This window comes from Galleria mellonella, unplaced genomic scaffold (genome assembly GCF_026898425.1).
Source record: "Galleria mellonella isolate WM207_F2 unplaced genomic scaffold, CSIRO_AGI_GalMel_v1 utg158, whole genome shotgun sequence".
In the NCBI taxonomy this organism is placed as follows: domain Eukaryota; kingdom Metazoa; phylum Arthropoda; class Insecta; order Lepidoptera; family Pyralidae; genus Galleria; species Galleria mellonella.
The window spans coordinates 996205-1017746 of NW_026442003.1; the positions used below are offsets into that span (position 1 = coordinate 996205).

General features: G+C 40.7%; 1 protein-coding gene across 4 annotated transcripts in view; it reads left to right on the top strand.

Annotated features, from left to right (window-relative positions):
- The window catches only part of LOC113514339 (zinc finger protein 37-like), a 35921-nt gene extending 16459 nt beyond the window's left edge, over nucleotides 1-19462 (top strand). Inside the window, exons 7-19 of one of the 4 annotated variants that reach the window (XM_052892332.1) lie at nucleotides 771-944; nucleotides 4560-4651; nucleotides 5192-5276; nucleotides 6028-6105; nucleotides 7633-7724; nucleotides 9045-9189; nucleotides 10027-10116; nucleotides 10544-10682; nucleotides 11612-11797; nucleotides 12021-12149; nucleotides 13616-13731; nucleotides 15302-15501; nucleotides 19200-19462. In XM_052892332.1, coding sequence (XP_052748292.1) covers nucleotides 771-944; nucleotides 4560-4651; nucleotides 5192-5276; nucleotides 6028-6105; nucleotides 7633-7724; nucleotides 9045-9189; nucleotides 10027-10116; nucleotides 10544-10682; nucleotides 11612-11797; nucleotides 12021-12149; nucleotides 13616-13731; nucleotides 15302-15501; nucleotides 19200-19277 — 1604 coding nt within the window. In that variant the 3' untranslated portion in view covers nucleotides 19278-19462. Of the gene's footprint in view, nucleotides 1-770; nucleotides 945-4559; nucleotides 4652-5191; nucleotides 5277-6027; nucleotides 6106-7632; nucleotides 7725-9044; nucleotides 9190-10026; nucleotides 10117-10543; nucleotides 10683-11611; nucleotides 11798-12020; nucleotides 12150-13615; nucleotides 13732-15301; nucleotides 15940-19199 lie in introns of those variants that run through there. The other 3 variants (XM_052892330.1, XM_052892329.1, XM_052892331.1) reach the window with 3 other exon arrangements.
- Nucleotides 19463-21542: the final 2080 nt, after the last annotated feature.

Here is a 21542-nt window from a genome sequence, read left to right on the forward strand (position 1 = left end):
GCATTGTGTAAATTTAAGTCTAGTTTTTTTTTTGTTTGAAAATTGTCCCAATATTGTACACCGCTCTACTCGCTGACAATGATGCTCTTTCCTACTTTGGGTGGTGCTGGTAGAGAACTCTTTTAGAGTTAAGCTCGCCTTTGTACATTTACTAAGCTCTGTCATATTTTGATGTACCCAAATGTGTACAATAAAATATAAGGATAAAATAAAATATATCTTTTTTTTTCTTTTTTTAAAATCTGTCACTAACATTTTATAAAACCACATCATGTATTTCATTAAAACCATGCATTACTAGTGAAGTTTAAATTTAAAAAGAGACTGTCATTATAAAGTTGTAGATAAAAAGTAGACGAAGTTTTATTTATGAAATTGTATGAAATTTGCATAATGAAATTTTACATATAGTCTTTTATTGCACTTTTAAATTACAAAGAGCTCAGTTTCAGCCATATGTTCAGTGGGATATGGCAGTAAATTTACAGGATACAGAGGAATAACACCTGAGTCCTCAGGAATGGCAACGCCTGGGCGAGTTATCATGGGCGAAACAGTATACTCTGTTATGTCCATGCTACTGCTCATGTCTATAGGCGACAGTTATCACTTCCTATCAGGAGAGCAGTCAATTTGTTTGCCATTCTAGATTGCATAAAAAAAAGCCAATTAAATACAAAATGCAGTTAATGTATTACTGTTTTAACATATTTAATTCTAGTAATGCACGGTTTGAAGCAATATCATAAGTATGTATATAATTTTAATAGTGAAACCAATCAACAAAACGACGATAAAAGTATCATCACGCATTAAAAAGTTACCGGCGGGCAAAAAAATTAACGCCAACGCCAGGAAGTTAACCACAAAAATGGGAGCGATGAGGAAAGTAGCGGACAAAAAAGTTATAATACGCCGAAGTGCAAAATTTATAAAGCGAAAAGGTAATCCTTTTGTAGGTAGAGATTCGGTGTGCATGTAAGTAGTTTGATGGATAATTAGGCGTGAATGGTATTTAGAAGGACAATGGAATACAATAAAATACATGGATATTGTAGGTTCACTAAAGTTGGTATCGATTTATGTGATTTAAAGAATTGATTTATAGTTGATACGGTACAATAAGGCCAATGATAAACGGATATAGGTTTAAGGTGGTTGATCACTAAACCGAATTGTACATGGAAAACTAGATGGCGCTAGAATCGTGTCTTGTGGTTTTTTTGTTGTTTATTTTGTAATGAAAAATGATTTGACGTAAAATTTCTAAATTGGCGAGTGCATTTATTTATTTATTTTTTTACCGATATAATAATAATTTGATAATAATTTTTGTCTTTATTCTGTCATATTGTACAAGTTTGTTAAAAAAATACATACATATTTGCAAGAAACATTGCAACTGAAAGAGTTATAATTAATTCAGGAAAAGATCGCGTATTATCTGTCACTTCACATTATATACATAATAATAAAAAGGCACTCGGCAATTTAGAAATTTTATTAAAAATTATTTTTAAATACAATAATAATACAATAATCAACGAAATCCACAAGTCTCGACGCCAACGCCATCTAGTATTTCTTGTATTATTTTATTTAGTGATCAACCAGTTTAAAGTTTTTAAATTTTAAACGATTTATAAAATTAGAAGGAAATCGATTTTTTTGCGTTTCGTATGTATATTATGCGATATCTTTTCAAATTTTAAATAGATTTTTGCAATCAATAGGATTATGATGGAAGCTGTTGCTTTTTTACGGAAGATCTTAACTCATCCATTTGAACGATATTAGTGAGCCGTGTGGTCCCGGCATAGAATGGACTACCCCTTCCTTTCCCGTGGAAGTTGTAAGAGTCAATTGGTCGAGGGACAGGCAGCAGTGTCCCTCCTAAAACATACCAAAAGACTAGCATCTCTGGCCCTACAGACAAGTGAAGCGATTTCATCAATGGAATCGACATCGCTAACGAGTCTGTGAGATAGAACGAGATGACAACATCGGATGTCTCATTCTAACATATGGATTCGCTTTCAATAACGATTCGATCCATGGATTTGCTTGCCACTTGTATAGAAAATCTAGTGTTGCAAGCGTTCATAAAGTTATTACCACAGAATTACTACTTGATAAGTATTTAATTACCATTCATGATTTAAATGCTAATGAGGTGGTTTATGGTATATAAAAATCATGTTTTACCATTGTCCTTATTTTTTTTTTTTATATTGAATGTCCTTTAAAGTATTTTAAATGAATGAAAATTATCATGACTAATTGCTGAATTATGGGATATTAAATTTATTAGAAATTAAAAAAAAAGTTGAACAGTAGTATTTTAGAAATAAACTATGTATATGGGACTGGGAATGAGTATTTTTTTTTTGTTTTTTATATAAAGTAGTATTTTTATTTTATTTTTTTTCCAAATTTATTATCTACAGCATGTTGGAACAGTTTGTCGCTTTTGGATGTTAACTTTTTTTTTCTTATGGGATTTAATTTTTTTTTTAATCTAAGTACGTTTTTAGTTGATTATGTAATTTTACAGGCATATTTTTTAGTAGTAGCGTTTTAACGCCATCTAGTGAGTAAAGTGGTAAAGATAAATGTTGGTGAAAAGTGATGTTGCTCGGTGAAGAATGAGAGAGTGAAAGAGATATACGGACAAGTATATATATATATATATATATATATATATATATATATATATATATATATATATATATATATATATATATATATATATATATATAAAATAGATAATAATACGTAATTTCTCAAATGTGTGTGCGTCTCATAAAATTTCTTTAGTTTACAAATCAGTTTGGGGTTTTTCAAAAAGGTTTATTAAGGTTTCTGCAGGGTTGGCAATGAGCACGTGACATCGATGGTATCGCAGGCGTCCATAGGCTACAGTGACCGTTTATTCGCCACTTTTGTGGTATGAAAAAAATTACGAAATTTCTGAAGATTTTGGACTATTTTTTTTATGTATTTATCGAGATATAGTCGTCGATTGTGTTAACAGTTTTTTTTTTTTTTAATGGAAATGCTTACTTCAAATTGTCGCATACTAATTACGAATATTAATATTTTAATGTAATAACTACTAACTTAAAGTGTAACTCGACTAGTTTCGGGACCAATTCGGCACCCTTAATCGTGAGCGGCTGTGACGCGACCTCGGCATTATTGCATTTAATGCCTGTTATTACATTAAAATAAAATATGTGCTTATAACAAAATTAATATATTAATTCTTTTTTGTAATAAATCTACATAGTCATAAGCCTTTTAAATTGGTAGTTTTTTTTTTAGAATTTATAACAGGGTGTAATGTAACATTTAATTTCATGTTCTTTTTTTTTTTTTAAAGTAAAATGGGAATGCGTATTATCTTTGTGTTATGCTTATTTTTTTTTTGTAAACAGCGCCATCTACCGGTGATAATTAGAATCTATTACACCCTGTACATTTTGAATGGTATATTGCTTAGTAGAATAACTATGAAATTAGAATGCACGCAAAAATGCTTTATATTAGTATGTAATTCTTTTTAATTGGTTGAAATTAGAATGGTAACCCCGCCTGCGCTATCGGTATACGCTGGCGGGGCACCAGTGAGGGATGATAGGTGAAGATGAAACTAGATCAGTTGGCCCATCGTGAAGAATTTGACAAGAATTAACCACGATGGTTTCCAGGAGGAACCGTGTGGAGGTTGACCTACAAATTTCTCTAATGAACTTAATGGTTAAGGGGCATGCAAGGTTGGGCGGCAGCGTCCCTCTTAAAACATCACCAAAGCCTAACTGCTGTTGCCAACTCGCCTGTCAAGCGTGGCAGCTACTGGCAAAGTCTCCCAATAGACTATCTGCCTATGTTCAGCAGTGGACAGCTAATGGCTGATGTGATGATGAGGATGGTAGGGATATATAAAAACACATATTTTTAATGTCAAGATTTCATTTCTATACAAAATAGAAGTTTACACGGATTTTTACAAATATTATAAATGTAAAAATAGGTTTGTTTATTACCTTAAAAGGACCTTAAAAGCTTAATCGATCACTATGAAATGTGGTATATATATATATATATATATGTATAATAGAATATATATATATATATATATATATATATATGTATATATTGTTATATATATATATATATATATATGTATATATTGTTATATATATATATATATATATATATATATATATATATGTATATATGTTGTTATATATATATTATACAGTATCGAGAGGAATATAGGTTGTCATTAATCTTGCATGAAACTGCCATACATTATTTTTTAAATTTTACACAATTCTCATCTCCCCTCTTAAGGAGAGGAGATGGCAACTATCTCCCGGCAGAAGCACAGTCGGCCCGGGTTCAGGGCCCCAGGGAGAGAAACTGGCGTACAATGCGGGTTGCCGCAGTCGGGTATTTTTTTTTGGAATACAATTTTAAATGACTCCAATGTAAAGACGGTTGGTTAGTTACAAATTTATTAAGTTAAATACTTCATAAAAGATTTTATGTTCCAGACTCAGCCGCCTCGTCCTCGGCCGGGGACACGACGCCCCGCGTCAAACGTAAATATACGAAGCGCAATCCGAACGCGAAGAAAAATGATGCGGTGAGTTTTTTTTGTTTTATAAACGCGCATGCGGCTCACCTGATGGTAAGTGACTACCGCCGCCCATGATCACCCACAACACCAGCGGCATTGCAGGTGTGTTTTCTATCGGTCAAGGCCTATGCGTGTACAGCCGTGCTTGTCACTGCTTGGGCTTTTATATATATATATATATATATATATATATATATATATATATATATATATATATATATATATATATATATATATATATATATATATATATGTATATATATACAGTCACGTTTGTTTCCACCTTGTCTGCCCTGGAAGTCGTCGTGATTAACTCCTAGTGAATTCATCACGATGTGCCAACTGGCCTGCCTTCATCCTCACCTGTCATCACTGGTGTCCCGCCAGCGTATACCAATAGCGTAGGCGGGGATACCATTCTCTTATCATTCTATTAAAGAACCCTTTCCACCCTTTATGGGATGCCCATTGCCTTCTAGTTTCTATTCAGATGTCGTTTAAAAAAAATGTGCAACTTTTTTTTATTATTTGCTTTTTTTGTTTCAGACATCACCTAGCGAAAAAGTTAAAGGCAAGAGAGGTAGACCTAGGAAGGACCAGACCACGAATAATAAGCAGCCGGAACAAGCGAGTAAGTTGTCATTTTACCCGACTGTCGACGGAACGGTGGGTAATGTGTTTAGGGTATGTAGAAATATACAACCAAATATATATATATATATATATATATATATATATATATATATATATGTATATATATACATATATATGTATATGTATATATATATATATATATGTATGTATATGTATATATATATATATATGTATGTATATGTATGTATATGTATGTATGTATAATCTATCCATGCCATATGTAGAACATTTATATGATGAAAGTATTTTTTTAATCTATGAGATTTCACTTTACAACTCGTCAAAGCGAATCACGTGCCGTGTGGTCCCTGCATAGAATGTGCCACCCCTTCCTTTCCCGTGGGTGTCGTAAGAGGCGACTAAGGGAGGGCGAAAGATAGGCAGCAGCGTCCCTCTTAAAATATAGCATTTAACTGCGGTTGCCAATCCGCCTGCCAAGCGTGGCAACCACTGGCAAAACTCTTATAGGGAAGGCTTATGTTCAGCAGTGGACAAGTAACGGCTGATAGTAAGCGTGGGCTTAGCAAGTGGGTTGGCAACCGCAGTCAGGCTTTTGGAGATGTTTTAAGACTGACGCTGCTGCCCATTCCTCCACCATGGGCTCCCTTAGACGCCTCTTACGACACCCACGAGAAAGAAGGGGTGGCTTATTCTATGCCTGGACCACATGGTTTACGAATAAACGGTAACTAAATACTAGTGTATAATAAATTAATTTATATTTTTAGAGATCCGTGTAAGAAGCAATCTAATGCCCGTCAATACGGAACCCATCACATTGGACAGTGACGACGAGCCGGATTTGGGTGAGTGGCAACTCGATACGCCTGTGGCGCCCTCTATTATAAAGTTTTTTATAATACTTAGAATGGCAAATAAGTTGACGGCCCACCTGATGGGAAGTGGTAACCGTCGCCTATAGACATGAACAGTACCATGGACATAACAGAGTATACTGTGACGTCCATGTACTAAACATGTTCAGCTTGATACAAGCAATTTTAAACCTTAGAAGTTTTAAAATAAGGTGCATTCAAAACAAGTATTCATTATAATGTCTAATTTACAAAGTGGGAGTGTGTAATATAATATATAGCAATACCTATATATTTTTGTTACAGTATCTATATATTTGCCTATATCCAATGTTTTTTTATACAACTTAGAATGGCAAACAAGCTGACGGCCCACCTGATGGAAAGTGGTAACCGTCACCTATAGACATGAGCAGTACCGTGGACATAACAGAGTATACTGTTTCGCCCATGATACCCCCCATGCGTTGCCATTCCTGAGGACTCAGGTGTTATTCCTCTGTACCCTGTAAATTCACTGCCATATCCCACCCTTCAAACCGAAACACAGCCATGCAAACACAACTGCTTCACGGTAGATACACGAATGGGACAGAGGTACCCAAGCAATCGACTTTGTCTCCCTCTGGTAAAATATATAATTTATAATAACTTGGCACATATGACTATCTTATATAATAGACGGATTGTCTTTTAATAAAAAACGTTCACGCTAACATTTTTACTTTATCCGAGCAGTAAGTGCTTTATATTATTCTCAATTTCGTGTATAATATAGTATATGTCATATATGTGTAAGTATATTTGTTATTCATATATATCTATTCGTTTATATATGTAATTTTAGTATGTATGTATATCAATAATTAGTAGTACCGCATTCGAGTATTCTGACACTTCCCTATGGTTGACTGGGAGAGAACGCTTTTAGCATTAAGTCCGCCATGTACACATGTTATGTACTAATGGATAAATAAATGAATCCACGGGATACAGCTAGTATCTATTAATTACACCGACTATGTACTTTTTATTATAACACATTGTGATTTGTTAATCTTTGTCGGATTGCCCACGATACAGGCTCGCCTAGTGTGCGGCCCATCGTATCTTGCGTTTGTAACGTTGTGTTTTTTGTCAAAAAATAAATTTCTATTCTATTCTATTTCTATTCCATAGAAAAAAATCGACTCCAACTGTAGCAAAACCAGTTGTTCTGAATTCAAGACTGAATTACTGAACCGATTTTGGTAGAATTCCTACAGGACCAATCTGTTAGTGTGTCGTTTTGATAAAAAAAAGATTTTTCCAAATCGGTTTACAACTGACGGAGTTGTTAGGTGACAAACATTAAAAAAAAACACGAATTGAAAATCTCTTATTTTTTGAAATCAGTTGTAAATGTAAACGAAAAAATGTAATTTGATTATGAACAATTTTTTTATTTGACTTCTTTTTGTAATTTTGTGTTTTTTTTTTGTCAAATAATATAAATAATAAATAAAAATTAATTTCCAGGATCACCAAGTCAGGCGTCGGATTCTTTGAGTTTAGACGAGAATTTACGGGCATTACGACACTTACATGAAAAATACGCGAATATAGACAAGGTATGTTTTAATTATTATGAGGATTTATTGTGTAGTGTACGACCGAAACAGGTTTCACAGTCGAAACCGAAACCGAAACCGAGTTTTCGGCCTCGGTCTTAGTTTCCGCCTCGGTCTTAGTTTCGGCCGAAACCGAAACTTATTAAAAATATATTAAATATATTAAAAATATATTTAAAATATTTTTAATAAGTAATATATTAAAAAAATCTCTTCTATACTGAAATTTAGTGTATTTTTTACACAATTATTTACACAAACACACAAATAGTTAAAGGGTAATAATTAACACTAAAGTAAATAACAAATATGTCATGTATATTTATATGTAAAAACATGTTAAAATTATTAGACACACACACACAACGCAAAGACACAGTTTCGGCGCGGCCGAAAATTTCGGCCAATTTTTGGCCGAAACCGAAATTAAGGCCGAAACTAGCTGAAACGGTAACCGAAACCGAAAGTTCGGTCGGAAATTAATTTATTATTAAAAAAAAAGTGTTGTAAATCCAATAAAACTACACAATAAGTTGGTTATTTTCGTAAAAAAAGAACTATCCGTACTCCCCCAAAATCCGCTTCGAGCTTATATTGTAAAGGTGAATGTTATGCCTGTCTCGCTCTATCACATGTGGTATTATTTACTTTCTCTTTTACATTGTCAATCTATATGTTTTATAATCTTAGTTCCCAGTAGTCTTCAGCAGCGACTGTATGTGAGTTTAATAAAGGTTTCAGCTTCGATCCTGGTACAATATGAAATATATTTGTTTGTGGTGTGGATAGATTCAGAAACTGAAAAATTAAAAATTCTTTCATTTACATTATTAGCGAGTAATATAAGGCTATAAATTGATTTCGAAAATTCTACCTGTCTGCGCAAAGCCAGGAAAGATCGCTAGTATAAAATACTTGTATTCATAACAGTATGACTGTTTGTATTGGTCTGGGATTTTTTTTTTTTATGAACGATAATGGAATGGTAACCCCGCCTACGCTAATGGTATACGCTGGCGGAGCACCAGTAATGGATCCATGGTGATGAATACACCTGGAATTTAGCACAATGGCTTCCAGGTGGATCACGTGGAAGTGACAGGGGGTATTGCTAGCAATGGGACCTCTTGTTTGGCCTAATATGGGGAAGGTTGTGAGCAGCAGTTTGGTGATGTTTTAAAAGGGACATTGCTGTACATTCTTCGACTATTAAGCTCCCTTAGTCGCCTCTTACCACACCCACGGGAAAGGAAGGGGTGGCCCGTTCTACGCTGAAACCACATGGCGAATATTTATAAATTTTCTATAAATTTGTTCCAGGATGATATGTACGCGACGCACTTACTAGCTGCAAGCTTCAAGAAACCGCCCACGGACCAGCCTCCGAAAATGAACAACCAAGCAGCCAATCAGGTGGTGCAGATCCGCGATGATGACGAGGTGCTGTCAGTGAGAAGTTCGGAAGGTAACCTTCGTGATGAGATGGTTTTGTTTTACTGAATTTGGTGCTATTTTGCTGAAGTCCATATCAGTGGCTGGTTTTTTTTTTATTGGATGATAATAGAATGGTAACCCTGTCTGCGCTATCGGTATACGCAGACTGGATACCAGTGATGGGTAATAGGTGAGGATGAAAGCAAGTCACCACCACCACCTACCAGAGGGAGACTTTGTACAAAAGTCGATTGCTTGGGTACCTCTGTCCCATTCGTGTTTCAACCGTGAAGCAGTTGTGTTTGCATGGCTGTGTTTCGGTTTGAAGGGTGGGATATGGCGTGAATTTACTGGGTACAGAGGAAAAACACCTGAGTCCTCAGAAATGTCAACGCATGGCGGGTATCATGGGCGAAACAGTATACTCTGTTATGTCCATGATACTGCTCATGTTTATAGGCGACGGTTATCACTTCCCATCAGGTGGGCCGTCAGCTTGTTTGCCATTCTTAAGTAGTATAAAAAAAAGTCATTTAGCCCACCATGACGAATTCATAAAGGTGGCTTTCAGGATAATCGAGATGGTTTCCAGGGTGAAGCGCCTGAAGGTCGACCTGATAGCATATAGTGCTAGCAATGTGGCTGTTAGATGCCCATTACTGACAGCCTCTTTCCCCCTGGTTTGTTGATTCAGTGAATAATAATGGAATGGTAACCCTGCTTACCTTAGCGGTATACGCTGGCGGGGCACCAGTAAGGGATGTCCTCCTGCTTCATATATTAGTGGGATTTCCCCACGATTTTGATATATTTATACTCAAATAATATATATACCCAATATATTTAGTTTGTAACATATTTGTTTTAGGTTGCCCTTCAGTCAAAGAGTTGGATACGAGAGTGGAAAAGTTGGAGGACAGTTCGAACTCTGACTCGGACAGTAGTAGTTCTGGATCTGGTAAGATATTAATACATCTCCATATTTAGAAATAATAGAATTTTCAGCGTGCCTCCTATCAAACTGTTTATAATTACCAGATTTACCAGAGGGAGACTGTACAAAAGTCGTTTGCTTTGGCACCTCTGTCCTATTCGTGTTTCTACCGTGAAGCAGTTGTACTAGCTTGGCTGTTTCGGTTTGAAGGGTGAGATATGGCAGTGAATTTACAGGGTACAGAGGAATAACACCTGTGTCAGGAATGGCAACGCATGAGGGCGAAACAGTATACTCTGTTATGTCCATGGTATTGCTCATGTCTATAGGCGACGGTTGCCACTTTCCATCAGGTGGGCCGTCAGCTTGTTTGCCATCTTAAGTTCCATAAAAAAGCCTTTCCCTCCTTGTAAATTATCACATCTAATTTGTACCTCGTATTGCCTCGCAGGCAGTTCCAGCTCCGGCTCGAGCTCGTCCTCCAGCTCGGACAGTTCCAGCTCGTCGGACAGCTCGGACAGCGAGTCGGACGACGACGAGAGAGCCAAGACTGACAGCGTAGCGCCCGTAAACAACGTCGACGACGACAGGTCGGTGCTGGAAGTGAAATTATGTAGAAATAATTAAAGATATATAATAAAGTTAGCCGTGTGGTCCCTGCATAGAATGGACCTGGGCCACCCTTCCTTTCCCATGGGCGTTGTAGAAGCTGACTAAGGGAGCGTGAGAGATGAGCAGCAGCGTTCCTCTTAAAACTTGACTGGAAGACTATCTGTGGTTATGAATCTTCCTGCCAAGCGTGGCAACTTCTGGAGAAACCGTCCTTTTAAGGCCTATGTTCAGCAATGAACAGATAATGGCTGAAATGAATTAATGAAAATTAAAAATTGTGTCCCACCAAAACAAAACAACTATAAATGTGACAAAGACAGCATTTTGAAATAAAAAATAAACTATTTAACCGATTTTGATAAAATTTCTATTGGACCGATCTGTAAATGTATCTTTTCAGATAAAAAAGATTTTTCCAAATCGTTTTATAATTCTAATGAAACAGTGTACTCTGTTATGTCCATGGTACTGCTCATGTCTATAGGCGACGGTTGCCACTTTCCATCAGGTGGGCCATCTGCTCGTTTGCCATTCTAAGTTGTATAAAAAAAAAAAACTAATGGAGTTATGAGGTTTCTAACATAAAAAAATAGGGGGGGGGGAAAGGGATTGTTAGTAATGAAGACCAAGAATCCCCTGCTAGCAATATATTCAGCCAGGTCGACATGCTTGCGGTTCTCCCTGGAAACTATCATGATTAATTCCTGATGAATTCATCATGATGGGCTAACTGGCCTGTTTTCATTCTCATCTATCACCCTTCACTGGTGCTCCGCCAGCGTATCCCGTTAGCGCAGGCGGGATTACCATACCATTTTCAACCATCAAAAAAAAAATTCTCGCTTCTTTATTCAAGTCGGTTGAAAACATGTAATGTTAGTTTACTAATTCCAATTTTTTCCACTAGGTCCTTCGGTTCCGAGTGGCACAGTGGTGCCCAGTCGGACTCAGACTCAGACCCTGAGCGGCTGAAAGACACTCTGGGCCCACCGCCGCAACAAGACGAGATCAGCGAGTCGGAGAACGAGTCCCCCGACAAGAGTTTCCAATGTCATATATGCCATAAGTGGTATTCCACCAGGGTTACGTTGAAGTGAGTACACTTTGTCTTTAAGCGACTTTCGAACTCAGCTTGGGTAATATCGGTACCATTTTGATATATATACGCGCCACCTACCTATTTATTCTTTAATTCTTTCCACCCAAAGGTTGTCTGGAAGAGATTGCTTAGCAATAAGACCGCCTTCTGTACTACACTATACTTACTAACACCTTGCAGTTAATGTGTTATTATTTTGTTTTTTTTTTTTTGCTAGAATTCATCGACGAGTCCACCAGAATCGCGGCGGTGGCAACTCGCGGTCCCGCACTCGCTCGTCAGACAGATACGAGTGCGATTGTTGTAATGAAACGTTTAATCGGCGCGAGAAACTTTGGGATCATAAGTGAGTATAATTTCTTTTCGGTCTACTGAGTAGACCGTTGGTCTTTCGAGTAGACCGTGGGTCTTTCGAGTAGACCGTTGGTCTTTCGAGTAGACTGATATGTTGTAACAATGTTCATGATATAGTGATTTGAATTAGCAATTTAATTACAACGTTAATTTTGGTGTACAACAAATATAGGTATAATATAGGTATATATAAGTATAAATAGGTTATATGATATATTCGATTGTATATACATATATGTATATCCACCGATTTCTCTGCCTATTGTGGATCAATATAAAAAAAAATATTTTGTTCGAAAGAGTATATTCTTGAGGAGGTCCTGTTGTCACTAAGTTAGGATCTGATGATTACATCCCAAGAAAATCTAGGACAACCCTCAAATTTTAAACTTCCATATTTGGTGTTTCATATTTTTTCAAAACTTATTTGTTATAAGTGATATATAATAATTTCACTATTATGGCGATAGATTTTTAATTGTATTATTGGAATGTGAATTGTCTGTTGAGTAAATTCAGTAGACCGGTGGTTTATTAAGATTATCAACGATTTGTTTTTTTTTTATACCACTGAGGTAGCAAACAAGCATACGGCCCACCTGATGGTAAGTGGTTACCGTAGCCTATGAACACCTGCAATACCAGAGGTATTACGCGTGCGTTGCCGACCCTGAAGAAACCTCTTTACCCCCCTTTTGAAGAACCCCAGGCTGTAGTCTCTTGGGAAAACCTCGGCGGGGAGCTCATTCCACAACCTGAGTGTTCGTGGGAGGAAACATCTCTGAAACCGCGCAGGACGCGACCATTGAGGCTGTAGGACATGAGGATGAACTCCCTGCCGATGGCGAGCCGTACGATGGTAGAAAGTGGCTGTGGGCATCATATTGAACAATTCCTCTGAGCACAATCCATTGTACAGGCGGTAGAACACGCAGAGTGAGGCAAAATCTCTCCTAAGATTTAAGGGTTCGATACCACCTGTGAGCCTGAATAGATCTAGCCTCTACTGAATAAACCTAATTTTACTTCTATTTGCGATTATTTTAGGAAAGGCTTGGACAGATACTGAACAGGAACAGTTCTCTCGGACTCGGACGGGAAAGTGGACTGGTGGTCTATTGAGTAGACCGATAGTCTTTCGTGTTTCAATCGTGAAGCGGTTGTGTTTGCATGGCTGTGTTTCGGTTTGAAGGGTCGGATATGGCGTGAATTTACAGGGTACAGAGGAATAACACCTGAGTCCTCAGGAATGGCAACGCACGGGGGGTATCATGGGCGAAACAGTATACTCTGTTATGTCCGTGTTACTGCTCATGTCTATAGGCAACGGTTACCACTTTCCATCAGGTGGGCCGTCAGCTTGTTTGCCATTCTAAGTTGTATAAAAAAAAAGTCTATTATGTATACCTAACATTGTATTGACCAGACCTAAATGTTTTACTACTCCAATTGTCACAGGGCTGAAGTGCACCGTGGCACGATGACGGTCCGCTGCGAGGTGTGCCGCAAGTGTTTCGAGGACGACGCGGAGCTCGCCGCACACGACCGCACGCACTCCGCCGACGAACGTGCAGGTGACGTTTATATAATTTTACCTCACTCTCTATTAACCCACTAATAAGTTTAATCATAGAAAAATATGACTGTACTAGATATAGCTAGGCTGTATTACACTATTTATGTATGCATGTATGTATATGTGTATATGTATGTATGTGTGTATGTATGTATATCTATTTGTATATGTGTTAGTATGTATATTTATATTTGTGTGTGTGTGTGTATATATATATATATATATATATAATAATGAGTAGGGATAATTTTTATATTATTATATGTATTACATCTCCCATATCTATAACTAACAGGATGTTTTCATCGTGCCTCCTACTAAATTGTTTATAATTACTCCTCTCTATCCAAAGGTTGCCTGCAAGAGATTGCTCTTAGCGATAAGGTCGCCCATTGTTTTCTCACTGTGATCATTTCTTGTAATTGTTTGTATCTATAATAAGTTTACTATTGTAATCTTTTGGAGGAAACAATAAAGAGTATCTATCTATCTATCTATTTTGAAAGATACATATTATTACAGATTTGTTTTTTTGTACGTTTTTATTGTGTAAATTTAAAAAAAAATACCGATTTAAATAATTCTTTCACATATATAGAAAGCTATATAATTATTTTTAAAATTTTTTACAACAATTACAATAAATGTTAAAAATTTGTATATAAGATACTAATAAATCTTTCTATCTATCTACCTGTGTGAAGTCGGGACAGATCGCTAGTTTATAATCTTTCCTCTTTATTTGAAGGACGCCTGGAAGGGATCGTTTCGATGTTGCCCATACAAGTCGGGTGACTATTTTCGAATATGTTAAAAGTCCGTTATCCAATATTATTTTTTGAATAATAGAATTTTTCTCAAACATGCTTGGAAATATGAGCATTATTTTGACTAACTTCTTCGAGATAAATCAAAATTGCCGTACTGGCTAGATACATGCGGGGTGCGGCCGGAAAAAGTTGTATGAAAATCCATATCTGTCGTGTTTTGCGGCCAAATAAGTTACTATGTAAACTCATATCTGTCCTGTAATTTAAAAATGGAATGACCTTTTACTTCGAAGCATGGCTACTAAGGAGGTAACTAATAAAAGGTTTTATTTAAATTTCGAACTTACTTGCAAATAAAAAAATGTTTATTGAAAAAAAAAAAACAAAGGAATATTATGGCTCGGAAAAAATTATTATTGTTCGTTATTTGTCATTGAACTTAAAAAGTAAGACAGAGTTTTTGATTTCCGTGCATTGTTTGAGAAAAGTACTATACAAGCCTTGGCCACAACTAGGCATTGATGGACTTACGTGTGTGTGCCTCGGCTATGCCTCGGCCCACATTTGTTGGTCCACGTTCGTCTATCAATGCCTCAGTTGCTGACCGCTGCAGTAATGTACTATTAACATATTCGTTATTGGACCAGTTTATAGATATTGCTATATATTACCCACCGGTATTTTTTTTTATAACATAGTTTGAAAGAAAATTATTACTAACAAAATGGACCAAATTGTAGTGTGAAAATTAAAATATTACTGTTATTATTTTATAATAACGTTTGGTGGTGTCGGCAGGCCGGTGCAGCGAGTGCGGCGCGTCGTTCGGCCGCTACGAGCAGCTGCGGCGGCACCGCGCGTGCGCGCACGGCGCGGCGAGCGGCGGCGCGCTCCCGCACGCGTGCGCGCAGTGCGGCAAGCGCTTCTCGCACGCGCACTCGCTCACGCGCCACATGCAGAACCACGCCAAGCAGCTCTACAGATGTGTCGTCTGCAAGGTGACGTTACCACGCACGCACGCACGCACGCACGCACGCACGCGTGCGCGCAGTGCGGCAAGCGCTTCTCGCACGCGCACTCGCTCACGCGCCACATGCAGAACCACGCCAAGCAGCTCTACAGATGTGTCGTCTGCAAGGTGACGTTACCACGCACGCACGCACGCACGCACGCACGCACGCGTGCGCGCAGTGCGGCAAGCGCTTCTCGCACGCGCACTCGCTCACGCGCCACATGCAGAACCACGCCAAGCAGCTCTACAGATGTGTCGTCTGCAAGGTGACGTTACCACGCACGCACGCACGCACGCACGCACGCGTGCGCGCAGTGCGGCAAGCGCTTCTCGCACGCGCACTCGCTCACGCGCCACATGCAGAACCACGCCAAGCAGCTCTACAGATGTGTCGTCTGCAAGGTGACGTTACCACGCACGCACGCACGCACGCACGCACGCACGCGTGCGCGCAGTGCGGCAAGCGCTTCTCGCACGCGCACTCGCTCACGCGCCACATGCAGAACCACGCCAAGCAGCTCTACAGATGTGTCGTCTGCAAGGTGACGTTACCACGCACGCACGCACGCACGCACGCACGCACGCGTGCGCGCAGTGCGGCAAGCGCTTCTCGCACGCGCACTCGCTCACGCGCCACATGCAGAACCACGCCAAGCAGCTCTACAGATGTGTCGTCTGCAAGGTGACGTTACCACGCACGCACGCACGCACGCACGCACGCACGCGTGCGCGCAGTGCGGCAAGCGCTTCTCGCACGCGCACTCGCTCACGCGCCACATGCAGAACCACGCCAAGCAGCTCTACAGATGTGTCGTCTGCAAGGTGACGTTACCACGCACGCACGCACGCACGCACGCACGCACGCGTGCGCGCAGTGCGGCAAGCGCTTCTCGCACGCGCACTCGCTCACGCGCCACATGCAGAACCACGCCAAGCAGCTCTACAGATGTGTCGTCTGCAAGGTGACGTTACCACGCACGCACGCACGCACGCACGCACGCACGCACGCGTGCGCGCAGTGCGGCAAGCGCTTCTCGCACGCGCACTCGCTCACGCGCCACATGCAGAACCACGCCAAGCAGCTCTACAGATGTGTCGTCTGCAAGGTGACGTTACCACGCACGCACGCACGCACGCACGCACGCACGCGTGCGCGCAGTGCGGCAAGCGCTTCTCGCACGCGCACTCGCTCACGCGCCACATGCAGAACCACGCCAAGCAGCTCTACAGATGTGTCGTCTGCAAGGTGACGTTACCACGCACGCACGCACGCACGCACGCACGCACGCGTGCGCGCAGTGCGGCAAGCGCTTCTCGCACGCGCACTCGCTCACGCGCCACATGCAGAACCACGCCAAGCAGCTCTACAGATGTGTCGTCTGCAAGGTGACGTTACCACGCACGCACGCACGCACGCACGCACGCACGCGTGCGCGCAGTGCGGCAAGCGCTTCTCGCACGCGCACTCGCTCACGCGCCACATGCAGAACCACGCCAAGCAGCTCTACAGATGTGTCGTCTGCAAGGTGACGTTACCACGCACGCACGCACGCACGCACGCACGCACGCGTGCGCGCAGTGCGGCAAGCGCTTCTCGCACGCGCACTCGCTCACGCGCCACATGCAGAACCACGCCAAGCAGCTCTACAGATGTGTCGTCTGCAAGGTGACGTTACCACGCACGCACGCACGCACGCACGCACGCACGCGTGCGCGCAGTGCGGCAAGCGCTTCTCGCACGCGCATTCGCTCACGCGCCACATGCAGAACCACGCCAAGCAGCTCTACAGATGTGTCGTCTGCAAGGTGACGTTACCACGCACGCACGCACGCACGCACGCACGCACGCGTGCGCGCAGTGCGGCAAGCGCTTCTCGCACGCGCACTCGCTCACGCGCCACATGCAGAACCACGCCAAGCAGCTCTACAGATGTGTCGTCTGCAAGGTGACGTTACCACGCACGCACGCACGCACGCACGCACGCACGCGTGCGCGCAGTGCGGCAAGCGCTTCTCGCACGCGCACTCGCTCACGCGCCACATGCAGAACCACGCCAAGCAGCTCTACAGATGTGTCGTCTGCAAGGTGACGTTACCACGCACGCACGCACGCACGCACGCACGCACGCGTGCGCGCAGTGCGGCAAGCGCTTCTCGCACGCGCACTCGCTCACGCGCCACATGCAGAACCACGCCAAGCAGCTCTACAGATGTGTCGTCTGCAAGGTGACGTTACCACGCACGCACGCACGCACGCACGCACGCACGCGTGCGCGCAGTGCGGCAAGCGCTTCTCGCACGCGCACTCGCTCACGCGCCACATGCAGAACCACGCCAAGCAGCTCTACAGATGTGTCGTCTGCAAGGTGACGTTACCACGCACGCACGCACGCACGCACGCACGCACGCGTGCGCGCAGTGCGGCAAGCGCTTCTCGCACGCGCACTCGCTCACGCGCCACATGCAGAACCACGCCAAGCAGCTCTACAGATGTGTCGTCTGCAAGGTGACGTTACCACGCACGCACGCACGCACGCACGCACGCGTGCGCGCAGTGCGGCAAGCGCTTCTCGCACGCGCACTCGCTCACGCGCCACATGCAGAACCACGCCAAGCAGCTCTACAGATGTGTCGTCTGCAAGGTGACGTTACCACGCACGCACGCACGCACGCACGCACGCACGCGTGCGCGCAGTGCGGCAAGCGCTTCTCGCACGCGCACTCGCTCACGCGCCACATGCAGAACCACGCCAAGCAGCTCTACAGATGTGTCGTCTGCAAGGTGACGTTACCACGCACGCACGCACGCACGCACGCACGCACGCGTGCGCGCAGTGCGGCAAGCGCTTCTCGCACGCGCACTCGCTCACGCGCCACATGCAGAACCACGCCAAGCAGCTCTACAGATGTGTCGTCTGCAAGGTGACGTTACCACGCACGCACGCACGCACGCACGCACGCGTGCGCGCAGTGCGGCAAGCGCTTCTCGCACGCGCACTCGCTCACGCGCCACATGCAGAACCACGCCAAGCAGCTCTACAGATGTGTCGTCTGCAAGGTGACGTTACCACGCACGCACGCACGCACGCACGCACGCACGCGTGCGCGCAGTGCGTCAATGCCTCAGTTGCTGGCCGCTGCAGTAATGTACTATTCTCAAACAATACGCGGAAATCAAAAACACAATTTTACTTTTAAGTTCAATGACGAATAACGAACAATTATAATTTTTCACACGCCATAATGTTCTTTAGTTTTTTTTTTTTTAATAAACAGCTTTCTATTTGCAAGCCAGTTCGAAATTTAAATAAAACCTTTTATTAGTTACCTCCTTGGTAGCCATGTTTCCAAGTAAAAGGTCATTCCATTTTTAAATTACAGGACAGATATGAGTTTACATAGTAATTTATCTGGCCGCAAAACACGACAGATATGGATTTTCATACAACTTTTACCGGCCGCTGCCCGCATGTATCTGGCCAGTACGGCAACTTTGATTTATCTCGAAGAAGATTGTCAAAATAATGTTCACATTTCCAAGCATGTTTGAGAAAATGATATTTATTTTCTAATTTTCTGCAATATAATTTAAAAAAAAAAACTGTCCAAATATTCATTATTGTTGTGTTGAGAATCCGTTCCAGTATTATAAATGTGAAAGTGAATTTGTTTGTATTGTTGCAGGCGTCATTCGCTCGGGCCGACCAACTAGCTCAGCATCTGAACAGCCACCTCGCGAACTACAAGAGACTTAAGCCCTAAGCGAACGCTCAGGACTCAGCCCTAAGCCAAAGCTCAGGACAGCCCTAAGCCGACGCTCAGGTCAGCCCTAAGCCGAGGCTCAGGACTTTAGGGACCGAACGGGAGTGTGCAAGGATGAAACATTTTATTGGATTACAACACTATTATTATTATTATATTATATTAATATAGAGTTTTATTTAAAATTTGCACTTTCATTTTTAGCGTCAACCAAACTGAAACTTAAAAAAAAATTTTTATTCATAGTCTGTTTTAATTACTATTGTACGGATAAAAAGGCCATATTTTGGTCAAATATTTACATTTAATATTTAATTTGTATTTTACTTATCATTATTATTGTTTGTTTTTATATGTTCTCTCTTGTTTGTTCCCTTTTTCTTGTTAACTCGTATTTCTGTAGCTTTGTGTAAAGCGCCTTGTATCTATATTGTTGCTATTTGTGAAAACCTATTAGTGGATTATTTTGTTATCCTAAAACTGTATCTATTTGCTGTAGTGTAGCCCTGGTTTTCCTATGAATAAATAAATAAATAAATAAAAACTGTTAGATAGATAGATTGATAAATAATTTATTTGCATTACTTACAGTACGCAAATAATAAAAGGCATGAAAAATAGGTAAAAGGTGAAAGAATACATATAAAAAAGGAAAATGCATAAAAGGATTAACATAATTTTCCTTTCGTGAGTGTGCTATAGTGCCTCAAAACGGTCACAACTCTATTGTTTTGCCCTCAAAAGAGCAAAATATTGATATTCTGTTGCGGCCAAAAGCCAAGGTGACAATAAAATAAAAAAAAAAATACTCATTTATACAATATTTCGACATTTCATCTAGCAAGTAAATGGTCTGGAAAGGTAACTTGATGGATTATCAAATTTTTGGATTTTGATCAAGAATTTTTTGAAATTAATTTTGAAAGTGAACTCATTGGCGAGTAATTGATTGGTAAATACGATAAAAAAGATGTGCTAACATTCTTTACTAATTTATACCAAATATGAAAAATAGATTAACATATTTTTGGCAACTATTTTGGCCAAAACCTTCCTTTATGGTGGAGACCTATGTTCAACAGTGGACAGTTAGAGCTGATATGATGATTAAAAATAGATTATTACTTTATTATATATACCAGAGGGAGACTTTGTACAAGAGTCGATTGCTTGGGTACCTCTGTCCCATTCGTGTTTCTACTGTGAAGCAGTTGTGTTTCCATGGCTGTGTTTCAGTTTGAAGGGTGGGATATGGCGTGAATTTACTGTGTACAGAGGAATAACACATGAGTCCTCAGGAATGGCAACGCATGCGAGGTATCATGGGCGAAACAGTATACTCTGTTATATACATGGTACCGCTCATGTGTATAGGCGACGGTTACCACTTTCCATCCGGTGAGCCGTCAGCTTGTTTGCCATTCTAAGTTGTATAAAAAAAAATCTAAACATGGTCCTACACGATTGTATGCAAAAGCTACAAGTTACTCGGCGGGTTATGAAGAGAGCTATGCTCGGAGTCTTTTTGCGTGATAGCATCCGAAACGAGGATATCCGCAAAAGAACCGAAGTAACCGACATAGCCCGAATGATAAGCAAGCTGAAATGGCAATGGGCTGGTCACATAGCCCGAAGAAACGATAACCGATGGGGAAGAAAGTTTCTTGAGTGACGACCCCGTACGAGCAAACGCAGTGTAGGACGACCCCCCACTAGATAGAGTGACGACCTCAAATGCACTGCAAGGAGTCAGTGGATGCAGGTGGTTTAGGACCGTTCCTTATGGCAGTCTATAGGGGAAGCCTATGTTCAGCAGTGGACAGATGAATGACTGAAATGATGATGAGGAACTGGTTTTGCTACAATAGAAGACTTTTTTTATGGGGTATACATCTTGTTGTATCTTAATTAAATAATCCATAGACTCGATGGAATCAGGTAAGAAATAAAACACAATTTATTTTATATTTTTTATTTCGCATCATCCCTTATAACTAGTGTCATATGTATGATTTATAACTATGTTTATGCTATAGGTAGGTACAGAGTATATTGTTATACCTATGAATAATATTTCATTGTTTAATATTAAAAAAGAACAGTTAAAACAACGTGTAACATCCTTTAGGGGAACACGTCTTTAAATCATTCGAAACGTTTTCTTTTAAAAATTTAAACGTAGTTTCATTATCGAATCAAAATATTATTTTTATTTTTCTAACATCTAAAATATACATTCTGGTTATTCTAAAAAAAAAAAAAAAC